Genomic DNA, 14494 nt, shown 5'->3' on the forward strand with positions numbered 1-14494 from the left:
TGAAGGTCTGAATATGGATTCGGGTATGAGAATTATTTAATTTTTAAAGTGATTCTTCACCATTGAGTGATATGGCCAATCAGGCGGAGGTATGCTCTCCACTGAGTGCCGTTCTAGTTCTTCTTGTAGTTTATTTTGGAACGGAAAGATGTTTATATACTTTTGCTGGAAAAATAAAATTCCCTAAAATTCTTAAGTCAGAGTGAAAACACCAACTTGAATGCAATTTCGAGTATGACTACAGATTCATTGTAGGGAGAGATTTCCCTTTCGTTCCTCATGCTAAGAGCAGGGAATATCTATTATTGGATGAATGTCTGAGAACACTGCTTGTCATTTGATCACATTCATATATTTATTTAATTTGTAACTCCATAAATTTGAGATTTGCAATAGTAAAATCTAATGACACCATTTTGAGCACTTGTTTTTATTTTCTAACGTGTTACACGAGTTGAAAGCTCTGCCATGATGTGATTTTTCCAACTAGAGCACAACTTGGCAGAATAGTCCATCAATAACTATTAAAAAGTTGAACCAAAATAAATAAATAAAATACAATATTTGGTTCATGATAACACTGCTTATAACGTTTTAACTGCAGACTTACTCTGTTTGCTTTTAAAAACACAACCATTAACACTCCTTCGTTGTGGGCATTTGCCACGTCGAAGATTTTGGTTTCGAAATGTCACAATGATAACGTAATGTGGTATGTTGAGCATGCAGAGTGAGTAAACTAACACGTCTGTCGGTGCTGATAGGCAAATGAATACAAGGTAAATCGTATCCATATTTGCATTGCTTTCCTTGATTTGCTCACTTATCCCGTTGCAGTTCTTGGAAAAACCGACTTAGGAGGCCTGGCTCAAAAAATCTCTATAGAGAGTAAAATGATTCACTAGACTCAGTTTAATCATGTGATTGAACGCTTGGAGCATCCGCTCCGAGCCTGGGAGGTCGGCTGTTTGAATCTGACCTCGGCCGAGTCATTCAAAAGAATTTCAAACTGGTATGTGCTGCTTCCTTCCTGAACACTCAGCATTCATAAAGGATCGAGAAGGGACAAACAGTATGTTGATGATGATGGAGCAGGCTTTGGGCCTCACAGCCTCCTCCTGCTTGGAAGTTCTTTGTGGGGAACTCGTGAATATATTATTATATTATTCTAACTAGCAACGGTACCCGCCCTACGGGCGGGGCTTCAATTGGGAGGCCCAAATGAAAAGGCAAAATATCAGAAATTGAAGGCTTTTTTTATTTTTATTTTAAACGATTCATACAAACATCCATTAAATCATATTATACGCAAATTATCAAAATCTAAACAGTATTTGTAGAATTTCAATAAAAGCCACATCACTGTTCATATCGGTAAATATTATTCCATCGTGTTTGGAAAATTGGAAAAACAATATAGCCTATTTTACTCCAGGGGGTCCCAAGATTACCCACCCAAAATATCGTTGCGATCGGTTCAGCCGTTTTTGCGGTACCTGGTGTTACGGGGTCCTCTACAATCTCCTGGTCTCGGTAACCTCCGAACCCCGAGAGGAACCCCGGCAGAAAAATATGTTACCCTGTGTTGAAAACAATAGTGAAACCACACCAATGATTATAAATGAACAAAATTGTATTAGAAATCACACACAGGAATAATGGGATAACAGATGGCCAGTAAGATTGCACTCTATATATATCTTATATAAAGTCAAGTAACTCACTGCTCTGCCAGCAAATGAACGGACACTCCTCAATGTCTCTGACTTTTCCCAAGGCGAACGGGAGTTGCTCCAGCGGTCGATGGAACGAAATCCGGTTGAAGCCCGAATCTCACTCTCCGGTCGATATCCGAAGCGTGTACAGTGGGCAAGGGTGCTCTTCCCGCCAAACTGTACAACGGCGCCCTCCAGAGGCGCACCTTCGCCGTTCCCTCAGCATACCGCAATGTAATTGGAGACGAAGCGGTCACACCCACTCATCCCCAACAGATGGTAGGATGTTGGGGGTGAAGATGACACGAAGCAAACGTTCACAGGTGTCCGAAGCACGGGGTTCAAAATGGCCGACGGCTCTGGCTTGAGCCAATGCGACGAGGCAAGGATTCGTCGGAATCTCAGCGCCCCAAATCTGTCTACGCAGATTTCTCCACTCCAGCGAATATTCTTATCGCCGGATGTCCCTTCCAGGAACTCAAAATCCCCTCGTGGCTGTCGGTAAACCTGTTCGTTACGGAGCGCTGACGTCACGCGTCTTCTCCAACCTCGTTCGCGCTGCCTCTTCCTCTTCATCTCCTTCTTCTCGTTCAGTTTCCTGTTTCACTTAGTTATCCTTTTTAACTTTTGATAACCGTTCGTGAATAATAAACCGTTTGCGAATAATAATAATAATAATAATACCTAAGATCAGCAACATGTCAAGTGGGTGAAAACCACAATAACGGAAGTTACGAATCCGTAACACTGGGAACAGACGGACAGACATACATTTGGTGAATGATAGTAAGATTATGTGCAATGAAGAGCTATTATAATGTCAACTGCACCCAATATAATGTCAGTAGAACTGTTCTTCGATTAGCAAATGCTTAAATCTGATTGGTGGACCTGTTGTATTTTGGTTGACGTTTTTTTTTTTTTTTACTTCTCTTAAAAAATGAGGCTTGTGGAAGAGCAGTGTGATGGAGTTTATGCTCCCCACCCCATCAAGTAATACACAAGGGGGGAGGAACCTAAACAGAACTTTCAAGTAAAAGGGTTGGACTAGGTATGGTTAGCGGGGCATCAGGAGATGGCAGTGCCCTGCATGCTGGAAGCCCTGGAGAGGTTGGGATTGAACAGCCTCAGCGAGACCATTCCACTTATTTATTTTCAAAAAGGTAACTTTCATGCTTGAATGACAAGTATTCCAATAATCAGCCGTCTCGGTGTCATTAGGTCTCCTCGTCATGTTTCAACAAAAGTGAGAACTTCACAAAATGTGTGTGTGTGTGTGTGTGTGTGTGTGTGTGTGTGTGTGTGTGTGTGTGTGTGTGTGTGTGTGTGTGTGTGTGTGTGTGTGTGTGTGTGTGTGTGTGTGTGTGTGTGTGTGTGTGTGTGTGTGTGTGTGTGTGTGTGTGTGTGTGTGTGTGTGTGTGTGTGTGTGTGTATAAAAGAGATAGAATTGTGAGGAACAGAAATGAAAAAACGAGGTGTGTGTGTGGTGTGACTGTGTGTCAAACGCTGTGTTTTTTTTGTTTGTTTGTTTTTTCTAAATGTGTTCAAACTCTGCACTGTACACTATTCACCTGAGACCAGGCATCAAACCTGGCGTGCGTATTGAACACGTGGTGCAAGAGTATGAAGCAAAGTTCCAACCTGTGAACGCTTTGTTTTGCCAACAGTTTCGGGGTGTTTAACCTTCACCTGGATGTGGAGATGCTTCAGATTATCATTTAGATTGTTGCTTTTTAAAATTTGGTTTATTTATTTATTTGCTTCTGTTTGGGGCTCCCCATCTGAGCACATCTCCTGATGTTGAGATCTTGGGTTTACTCCTCTGCACTGTTCTGTTTTAGGAGTTTTTAAACAAGGAATTTCAATACAAGGAGGAGGCCATTAGACCAATCAAGCCTGTACAATTGTGCAAATAGCTAAGTACTCCCCTGTTCCCGCTATAACTTGTAGATACCTGTTTTCAAACCATCTACTGTTACAATCTTTCCAGAGAGACCATTCCATGCATTCACCACTACGTGAAAGATTCCAGCCTTATTGCCGTCCTAATGCTTCTTCTTCACTCAGGTCGTGCCCCTGGTCCTGTCGGTGCCCATTCTGCTGAAAAACTCTTCTGCACATTTATCTATACCCTTCATTATCTTAACATGTCATTCAAAACCCCACATAATCACCTCCTTTCTAATGTGTGACGTCCTGTCTCCCTTCAGCCATTCCTCATATCTTGGTCTAGCGAGGTGTTGTCGATCTAGTATCTCGTTGGTGTTGTCCTGCTCCGAACCCTCTATGGCAGCTGTGCTTCCTCGGATATGGTGCCCAAATCCGGACACAAAACTGTGCTAGTTTATCCTTCGTCTATTAATGTCCTTGGAATTTATGTGAAGGTGTATTCATGCGGCGCTGACGTATTACCTGTGTTTAAGCTCTTTGGATGACGATTTTTAAAAAAGCAACCTACGTGTTCATGCTTTTTCATGGTGTTCCTTTATGGCTTATTGACCCACTTAACTCGATCGATACTATGACTACATTCGTTTGTTGGTACAATTATTTATTTATTTATTTTCCGCACCACTGTAGCTCGTTTTCAGGCTTTAGGCACTTTGCCGAGGACACCTGACGTTACCTGCAGCCTCGATCAAGCCGTCACTTCTAATTGCATACAGTAAGGAGCTTATAAGGAAAAGAGCTCCATCGAGCCTGGACTTGCCCTGTAGGGCGGGAATGAGACGTTTCAGCTAAAAGAGATGAGTCTGTACATTGCCACACAGCCTTGCATAACGTGTAAGAACCTTTCTAAGGTGTGAGCAATGTCCTCTGGGCAAGTACTGAATAGAGCTGTTATTTGCTGGTAAATGAGCGTTTCGCAGCCGTCTGGTGGCGTGGCAAGACCTGGAACCTGAACTGGCATCGTGACGGCTGCGGTGAACAGCGTGTTGTAGTCGTTAGAAAAATAAATAAATAAGTGTTCACCGAGAGAAGTTTTGAAGGATGCTCTATTTTCTGCGAATAAATTTCATTTCTCTCTCGTGAACTGAAACGTATAAAATATTTGGAATGTTTTTAAAGTCGCCGGCGGTTGTCATTGTGGAGAAAGGAATTTATCTTCGGGGGCCATTTTGTTTAGAATTGTTTGGCCAAATGCGACCTGCAGGTCTTAACCATCTAAGGTTGTGTGGGTTTTCTTTTCTTTGTCTTTACTTCTGCCAGCGAAGGTGGACGGAGGTTATGTTTTCACTCCTGTCTTTCTGTCTGTGAACAGGATATCTCAAAACGTTGTGGACGGATTCGGACATGTTTGGTGTGCTGCATGGACAAATTGATTAGATTTGGGCGAAGATCCAGATCCGGACACTATAACTTTTTAACTACCTCTGCCAGTAAAGGTAGAAGTTATGTTTTCACCCCTGTCTGTTTGTTAGTTGTGAAATCGAAGATTTACAAGTATATTGGTTGGTCTGGTCTGTTATTTTGTCTGCCTATCTGTTTGGCTGTTTCTTTGCATGTCGATGATCTACAGGTCACATTTTTACTCTGATCTTCACGAAACCATCACCTGGTAGAGGTAGTGATAAGCTGGAAGCTTATTTTTGAGGTTCAAAAGGTCAAGGTCACAAATCATCAATTTTCAACTGATTCACTTGATATCTAACGAGATAAACTACATACAAAACTGAAAAACATGGGTGGACAGTGAACCATCGTTGAAGTGATGTCTTCACCGACTCCTGTGAGTATGTCTAATTATTTAGTATTGGACCGTGACTATGTCTTTTGATTACCTCTAATTACGGACTATTGGAACATAGTTTAGCCATGTAGACCATTGGAGCCATTAATTTTCACACTTTGGACGATTTTTAAGTTTTTGCCCTTTGGACCTTTTCAGACCATTTTAAGTTTTAGACCATTTAAACTCTTTAAACCTTTTATAAGACCCTCAAGATGGCTGGGGCCCTCAAGATGGCTAGGACCCTCAATAACCTTAAGATCCCCAAGACCCTTTAGGTCCCTAGAGACCCTTTAGACCTTCTGTTTGAGGAACTTTTGCATAACACTTGAGGGTCACCAGTCATAATCAAAAGGCCCTCCATTGCTAAACCACATCAGTACCAAGTTGAGGGTGCAAAATATAATTAATTAAATAATTTGCTCTAATTTTTTTTTTTTAAGGTTCTGCTCATCTTGCGTAGTGGCATGGGGAAAAGTCCCATGTGGCAAAGATAAAACGGTGTACATGACAATTTCATCTTCATGAAACTTCACACATCTGGTGGAGGTAGTGACCATCTTATTGCTTTTCAGGTCAAGAGGTCAAGGTCGCATAAATTGTCAATTTTCAACTGAATCACTATCTATGTATATAAAACTGAAAAACACGGATGGTCAACCCTCGTCGAAGTGACGTCTTGGTTGACTTCTGAGTATATCTATTAATTACGTACTGTTTAAATCGAGTTGGACCTTGAGTACGTCTACTAATTACTTATTGTTGGACCTTCATTACATCTCTTAATTACCTCTGTTAATTACAGACTTTTGGAACTTACCTTTTAGACATGTAGACCTTTAGACCCTTTAGGCATTTTAGATCCCTGAAGGCTATTTTAAACCTTTTATACCCTTTGTACGTTTTAAAACCATTTTGTAACCTTTAAACTTTCACTCCCTTTAGACCCCTAAAAACCCCATGTGTAAGACCTTTAAGAGCCATAGATCCCATTAATGCCCTAATACCCCACAAACCCCTTTAGACCTTATGTCTGAGGGCCTTCTGCAATAACATGGAGGTGTTCACCAGTCATAATCAAAGGCCCCCCCACCCCCATTGGTAAACCACCTCAATAGCAAGCTAAGGGGGCACAAAATATAATTGATGAATTGAATTTCTTTCTCTCGTTTCAAGTTCTGCTCATCTTGGTCAGTAACCCCATGTGGCATAAAGGTCAAATCGTGATGGGTCAAATTTTCAAAATTACCAAATGTCTGTTTCCATGGTAACTATTTTGTTTGGATTTCACAAGTATTGTGCATAGTCTGACATCTTGTTTGTCCGTGAGCACGATATCTCAAAAGGTTATGGATGGATTTGGACGAAATTTGGTGTGGGAGAAGGACAAATTGATTAGATTTTGGTGAAGATCTGAATCTGCATGTGAGAAGTTTTTAATTACAAGTTTTTCTTCACCATTGAGCGATTATATATGGCCAAAAACGATATATAGCATGATATTTCAAAAAGTTGTGAATGAGTTGTGCCAAAACTTGGTGGATGAGTCGGGTATGTGACCAGAACAAGCTGATTCGATTTTGGTTCAGGTCTGGATCCATATCCGGCCTATCGGTGGGATACAATGTGTAAACTGTTCAGCCTGGTGGAGGTATGTGCCTCGACTGAGTGCCGATCTAGTTTAGTAGTGTTTTTATTTATTTTGTGCCATTGCGGTATATCATGCTTGTGCTCTTTGGTGGTGAGATGGAGAGTGGAGAATGAATTTTCAATACAAGACCAGTCTATCAAGTCCATGATTGTTTTCATGAGACTGGTGTATTTTATATTTTGGAAGAGGCTTTTACGTTCGTTAAGATTAAGATGAAATCATTGCTAACAAATGAGCAAGACATCATGGGTTTGTTTTTACCTGTCATGTACCAGTGATGTTGCAATGTCGTAATAGTTATTTGTTCTCTGTAGATTCATCTTGAGGTTTTATGCCAGTTTGCCCTAAATTTTAGAAGTATATTGGCTAATAAGGGGCTATTTACATGTGTGCCATCATATAAAGGGATTGGGGAGGGGGGCAGTTGGGCGTGGTAAAAATGGAGACAACAGAAGAATGCAGGGGTTGGTATTTTATTGCCTGGAACCATAGAAGGGGAATGGGGGGGATGGGGTCAGAAAGGGTGGAAATTACTATATATATATATATATATATATATATATATATATATATATATATATATATATATATATATATATATATATATATATATATATATCCTAGCTGAATGCACCCAGCGTTGCCCGGGTTCTTTTTGAATGAATTTACTACTATAATTCAGCCTTCACTCGTGGCCGTACAAGATTGACTGCTATAATTCTGCTCGGCTTTTAATTGCGAAATGGGCCCAGCCCGGCCGAAGCGGCCTCGACCGGAATCGCTACCTAGCCTATAACCTTCCCGGGGCCCGTCCCGACATTTTTGGTTCATTTTGAATGAATTTGCTACTATAATTCAGCTTTTACTCGCGGCCGTAGAAGATTGACTACTATAATTCAGCTCGGCTTTTAATTGCGAAATGGGCCCAGCCCAGCTGAAGCGGTCTCAACCAGCCTCGCCACCTCACCTATAACCTTCTCGGGGCCCATCCCGACATTTTTGGTTCTTTTTGAATGAATTTACTACTATAATTCAGCTTTTACTCGCGGCCTTAGAAGATTGACTACTATAATTCAGCTCAGCTTTTAATTGCGAAATGGGCCCAGCCCGGCCGTAGCGGCCTCGACCGGCCTCGCCACCTGGCCTGTAACGTTCCCGGGGCCCGTCCCGGCATTTTTGGTTCTTTTTGAATGAATTCAGTACTTTAATTCAGCTTTTACTCGCAGTCGTAGAAGATTGACTACTATAATTCAGCTCAGCTTTTAATTGCGAAATGGGCCCAGCCCGGCCGAAGTGGCCTCGACCGGCCTCGCCACCTCGCCTATAACCTTCCCGGGGCCCATCCCGACATTTTTTTGTTTTAGAGGGTTCCTCCTATCTTTCGCCGTTCACATTAGCGCGTGCAGACAAACAAACAAAAATTTTCTATATACATATATATATATATATATATATATATATATATATATATAACTAAGGAAGCACACTAACCATATGACATGACGCTGACATTGTGTGCATGTGCATAAGTTAAATTTAATGTTCCTGACTGAAAACCTCCTAATTGTTGAGCAGGGCATAGACAATGTGTTTGCATAGCAGGCGACACTTGTTGCTAACAGGTTGTGCAGCAATTGCTGGGGTGAGACTATATATATGTATATATATATATATATATATATATATATATATATATATATATATATATATATATATATATATATATTTCAATTATCCTTCTGGCTCACACTCACCAATTACAAAATTATACTTTGCTACCTGTTTATATTCACTTAAACTCTACTCTTACTTGGCCATCATTGAAGATATAGTTCAGCAAAGTTGTCCTTTTATGGACTTTGTAAATAGTTGATCCGGTAGGCCATTACCTACACAATCTTTAGATAATATACTTCTATCCTAAGTGCAGTGAGTCAAATGTTTTAGTTGTGGCCTCAAAGTGGGAATTGCTCCCTTCAACCTGTGTAAAATAAATATATAAATTAATTTATTAATAATGATAATAATAAATTACTTTTAAGTGGTACACAAGAGGTACACTCAAAAAAGTAATTCATTTTTTTCTTAAAGCAATCCTCCGAAAAATTATACGATATTTTTTGGCTTTTATAATCTTTTAAAATCGAGAGAAGAGGGGCTTGGGTCAAAAACTTTTTTTTAAAGGTTTTTTATTTATTTTTGCTTTCTCCTTTTGTTGGTGTTTTTGTTTTTTCTGGTATAGTAATGCATCCTCATAATTCCTAATGGTTCACTTTGTAGAAATTTGCTTGCAGACCTTCGATCCCCAGGTTTTTTTTTGGTTTTTTTTCAGAACTTGCTGCTCTTCCTTTCTGTTTGGGTACTGTCCCATCCAGTTTGTTTGCACCTTCTTGCTCTCTGCACTATGCAACGCATTAAGGTATGCAGTTGCCTGGTATTTTTTTGTACCTGGTGAAACTATTTCTGGTAAGGTACACTCTGTATGTTAACATTCCTCTTGAATGGCCGAAGAGTGAAGTTGTTGCAGTGAACATTATGCACGTAGCATTCCCACAGCTGTGTATAACTATTAGATGTATTTTCCCATGACCTTCTCAGTGTGCTCCTTATTACTCATTGACTTGCATTCACCTCGCCCCTGCCCCCCCCCCCCCCCCCTGGTTGTGTAATTACAATGACAATAATTACTCGTACCTTTATTAACAGCCTTTGATGACATGTATTCTTCCGTTGAGCAATATAACAATAATCGGCACTCCGGGAGGATTTTTACTCCAGAAGTGATTATGTATATGGACTTTAATTAAACGCACAACTATAGGGGATCGTAAAGGTCAATTAGGGTGTTGGTAAACATTATTTTTCAAGAGGAAATTGATTTTAAGAAACTTTTTGTGAAGTATGTGGGGAGGGTAGTGGTTGGCAGGTTGAAAGATGATGCTTCCTGACATTGAACAATTATACATTCATCCCAGTAAAAATAATTGGTAATCAAGGCAGGCGCAAAGCACGCCTCCATTTATATGGGATCATTTCTCTGTATGCAACTTTAACATGGGGACTGAAAATTAGTTTTAGGCTTCCATCCTTGACCATGTTGGCTGAGGCACAAATTTCAATATCGGAGTGCCTACCCATGGATATAATTTATTATATATATATATATATATATATATTTATTTTTTTTATAACAAAAGCTACATCATTGTTTGATGTAAAATGCAGCCAGCGTTTTGAAAAGTCTGTTTTCTGTAGGCATGGGTTGCAGGGTTTCACATATCGGCAATAAATGGCCTCAACCTCCGAATTTGTACTGGCAAGAAAAGCAACAAAATGCTCATCACGTGCGGCCCTCTTCCAAATTTGGATCTCACTCATAGCAGTTTATTTTTATTTGTTTTCAATCTACTCTCCAAGGCTGCATGTGGCATCTATTTCAAGCACAACTGGTTTTGGTGCTATGTCACATGACTCAAAATCGTTCATCTCAACCCTCCCACCTCCCCCCCCCCCCCCACCACCACCACCACCATTCCTCTCCTTCCCTCCCCCTCCCTCCCCCAACATAGTTGGCATGGTTTTAGAATCTTAAAATCATTCTTTTCTTTTTTTAATACAATTTTTTTTTAAATCTTCTTCTTCACAATTTTGCTATTTGTGAAAATTTGGCCAGCACATGTTGGAAGTTGCTAGTTTGGGTTTGGAAGATATTGCTTGGTTATCATGTCCTGTACAACACCCGTGTGAGTTGTAATCAGCTTCAACAGTATATTTTTCAAACCAATGTTGGGTTAGAATACGGTTGGCTATCGCTTTTTGGTGCTTCATTTATTTATGTAGCCTTTTCCAATAATATTTTGTGAAACCTCCAAATAGCTTCAACAGACGTCACTAAGCTGAAAATAAGCACTTCAAATACTTCTCGTCTTGTCAAGCGATGCAGCCCGTTTGACGACAATAATTCCTCGTGGTTGCCTGATGAAAGGCTTGCCTCTTGCGGAAGAGTTCAGTATGGTACTTTGGCAAGCAACGACTTGAATATAGGCAACGACTCACAGCGTCGTTGTGAAAGCTTTCTGATCAACTGAAAGCCAAAGTTGTTTACTATTAGTGAGTCAATGTTTGAAATGAGGATGTTCTTACAAGTTTTTTTTCATGGTTGGAGCATTGTTTTTGTGCGATATGAAAATTCCTTGCATTTTGCATAACGTTGTAATTTAAAGGTTTTTAATGTTGCATTTTCTTTTGCAGGGTGGCTGCCCCGACAGCTCCTAACTGGATTTTGGTGCTTCCTTGAGACAAAAGTTTGAACACGAGTGAAACGACCTTGTTGCCGCTGATCTAGCATCGGGTGGCCCCTGGGGAGGCACAAAACGTTGGACAAAATGCCTGTGAAAGCACCAATGTACCTGAAGACGTCGCAGCTGCAGAAAGGAAAGAAGCACCTAAGACTGCGTGATGTGCTTACGCCAGATATGATTAGCCCACCGCTTGGGGATTTCCGGCATACAGCGCACCTGGGGAGTGCAGTGAGCACGGAGGAACTCTCTCTATTCATGGATCTTTCCTTCCTTGGTACACCGTGCAATGAAACCCCATTGTCTCCGCTCTCGCCCACCACCTTTGCGGCATGGGACGGCAGCCCAATCCAGTCCCCTGCACTTAAGAATGCTATCTCCCTGCCAGGCACCGATGCTCCCCGAGCGCTCATTCTGCCACGACTCTCGCCTCATATTTCCTGTGAAACTCATCAGTCGGAGACCGTTGTGCCAGCTCTTCGTCGTTCAGCTTCAGAAATGCGGATTTCGAACCAGGAGGATCATGAGGGTGATGAAGAAAAGCAAGAAGTTGAAGGTGTGGTACTACGTCGAGGACGCAGGAAGGGGAGGACCCGACCAGCATCGACTTTGAGTATGGGAGATGAAGCCAAAGCTGGCCCAACCAAAAATGGACTTCTAAGAAAAATGCAAGTGATGGCTGAGAAGACCTTCCACTTTAATCTGGGATTTCGCAGGGATCTCTCTCAATATGCTGAACCACATAGTAGATGTCAATCAGATAGTGACATATCTTCTGGTCCTTTTAAAAATGGAAAACAAAACATTGATAAAAAGCCAATGGGAATTCCAGTGCCTTTGAAAAAAAGCCTGTTCCCCTCGAGGCAAACCAAGAACCAGACTCGTACTCACCCCTTGCCCAGCAAAACTACCTACAACCAAGCGGAGGGCACCGGTTCAGCGTTTTTTCTGCCACTGTTGCGTAAAAGTCGCTTTTCCCTGGCAAAAGAGGTGGAAATATCCATCTATTCACCCTCATCTGAAAATCTCGATGGCAAAGATGGCCAGAGACTGAAACGCTTTTCTTTCTCGCCTTCTTCAAGCCAAAGCCTTTTTCCTGCTTCGGATGTACATGATGGTAAAAACCAAGCTGCTTTTACTCGATCTTCTTCTGTAAGGGGAGCATTTGGGATCAAAGCTTCGAGGAATTGCAGTCTTAGTGGTGGATCCTCTGAAACTGAGGAGCCTGGGAGGAAACTTGGAAATGACTCTTGCCTGAGGACGGCTCCAATAGTTTTGCCTTGTAAAGAGAGTAATGATGACTACCCTCAGTGTAATGGATCTGCGCAGAGCAATTTCTCTTTGCCCTCTTCAAATGATGAAAATGCTTCGTCACTGTCTGCATCACCCTGCGGAGATCTGTATCGTGAAAATGTTGCAAATCCTTTGGCACCTCCAGTCGATCTGATTTGTCACCCTGAAGCTCCTATTCAGGACCTCAAAGGCATGGACCGACAGCAATGTACTCTGTGGGAAAGCACCTCCATTCAGTCTTTCTCGCTGGACCTTGGTCCATCGCTTTTTGATGAGGTGATGGGGGCAGTGGCAAAAAGTGAAGCGGGCATGCTAGAAAGTGTTGCTTGTAGCTGATGAGGTGTTCTGTTCATTGAGATGAATAAAAGGATTTTTTGGGGGGTGGGTGGAGGCTTTAACTTGAATGTGATTTGCCGCCGTCCTTGCGGTGATCTCCAACTAACATTTTTTTCGGGCATGATCTCAAGTAGCCTTTTCCACCTGCATTTGAAGAGAACATCACGATTGCTTTTCGTTTGATTCCGTTGACGTGACGTATCAATAGTAAACTGTTTATCCACTTGACAAAACTTGCCCACAGAGGTGTTTGCTTTGTGAAGTACCCTTCAGTGTGCGTCGTCAAAATTATGCAAATGGATGGCATAGTGGTGATTGGTGATGCCAAGAGCCCAGCACAGGTTGTTTCCCTGCTCACAAATCTTGACACCCTATCCACCTGATCAGAGCTCGAGACACCTGTCGGTCTGCCCGAACGTCTTTGCTGATGTCGATCAAAATTATTTTAACCCTCGGATGCATGGCCCAGCATTCTATGGGCAGTTGGGTCCATTGGACCCGGGTCATGCATCGTAGGGTTAAATAGGTTGTTCTCTTGCAATGGGCACGTGCTCTGTGGCTATCAAAGTGCCTTGCAACTTCTCCACCACCTAGGAAGTGAAATGCACCTTGATGAGCGAAAAACATGCGTGATCGTTTTCCAAAGGCTTAATCATGTGTGCACAGAAAATGTACTGTATTTCCCGGTCGAAAGAAGAATTAAAAAAAAAAAATTTGTATTAGGCCTCAAGTTTTCACAAAGCATAGCAAGCTCATTTGTAGCTCTTTCTATACACACCCATCATTCCTTGTCACTGAATTTTTTTTCTGTATAAACTCCAATAAAGTGTAAAAAAAATAAAAATGAAATGAAATAAAAAATATTGTAGATAGTTTTAAAGTTACTCTAATTTCCATCCACTTTCATTGTACAACTTAATTTGGTTTATATTTTATAATTTTTCTTTTTCTTTGCACGATGAGGATTTTCCGAAATGTGCACAAGCTCTTTCAAAATGCTTATTCATGACCAATGGTGATAAACGTTTGAGTTTCTTTTGCATTTATTTGGAAGGTATTTGTTTCGCTGCATTAGATGAGTTTATTTGCAGACGGTTTTGCCATTCCTCTGTTCCCTCCCCATCGTGTGTGCCCTCCATGAAGGCCAAAGTGCTTGTACATAAGTAGTGTTGGGACTTTGAGACTAACATGTTTAGAAATAAAGGTGTCACAACATGAGCACTCCTCAATTTGATCTGCATTTTTATGCCGCCGACTAAGTCGCCGGAGGCATTGTGTTTTTAGGTTGTCTGTCTGGCTGTCCGCTCCTGATAGGTTTTCGTTCCCGCAATAAGTTGAGAATGGCTGAAGGGATCTTAGTCAAACTTGGTGCAGGTATGTATAATGATGTAAAGATTAACTGATTAGATTTTGGGGTCATTAGTTCAGAGGTCATATTAAGTAAAAAAAAATTGTTGCCACACCAACTTGT

At 41.3% G+C, this 14494-nt stretch overlaps 2 protein-coding genes across 11 annotated transcripts in view; one reads left to right on the forward strand and one right to left on the reverse strand.

The window, feature by feature from the left end:
* Nucleotides 1-14241, forward strand: part of LOC137426875 (uncharacterized) — a 33809-nt gene extending 19568 nt beyond the window's left edge. For 5 of the 10 annotated variants that reach the window (XM_068115860.2, XM_078778917.1, XM_068115856.2 and 2 more), the window contains one exon: nt 11348-14241. In XM_068115860.2, the coding sequence (XP_067971961.2) occupies nt 11482-13023 (1542 nt within the window). In that variant the 5' untranslated portion in view covers nt 11348-11481 and the 3' untranslated portion in view covers nt 13024-14241. Of the gene's footprint in view, nt 1-4977; nt 5102-5235; nt 5446-9428; nt 9516-11347 lie in introns of all 10 variants that reach the window. The other 5 variants (XM_078778918.1, XM_068115857.2, XM_068115858.2 and 2 more) reach the window with 2 other exon arrangements.
* LOC144892401 (uncharacterized) overlaps nt 1-14494 on the reverse strand; it is a 269427-nt gene that overhangs the window by 133131 nt on the left and 121802 nt on the right. The gene's annotated exons all lie outside the window — the stretch shown is intronic.

The sequence above is a fragment of the Myxine glutinosa genome, chromosome 5 (genome assembly GCF_964187855.1).
Source record: "Myxine glutinosa chromosome 5, kmMyxGlut1.1, whole genome shotgun sequence".
In the NCBI taxonomy this organism is placed as follows: domain Eukaryota; kingdom Metazoa; phylum Chordata; class Myxini; order Myxiniformes; family Myxinidae; genus Myxine; species Myxine glutinosa.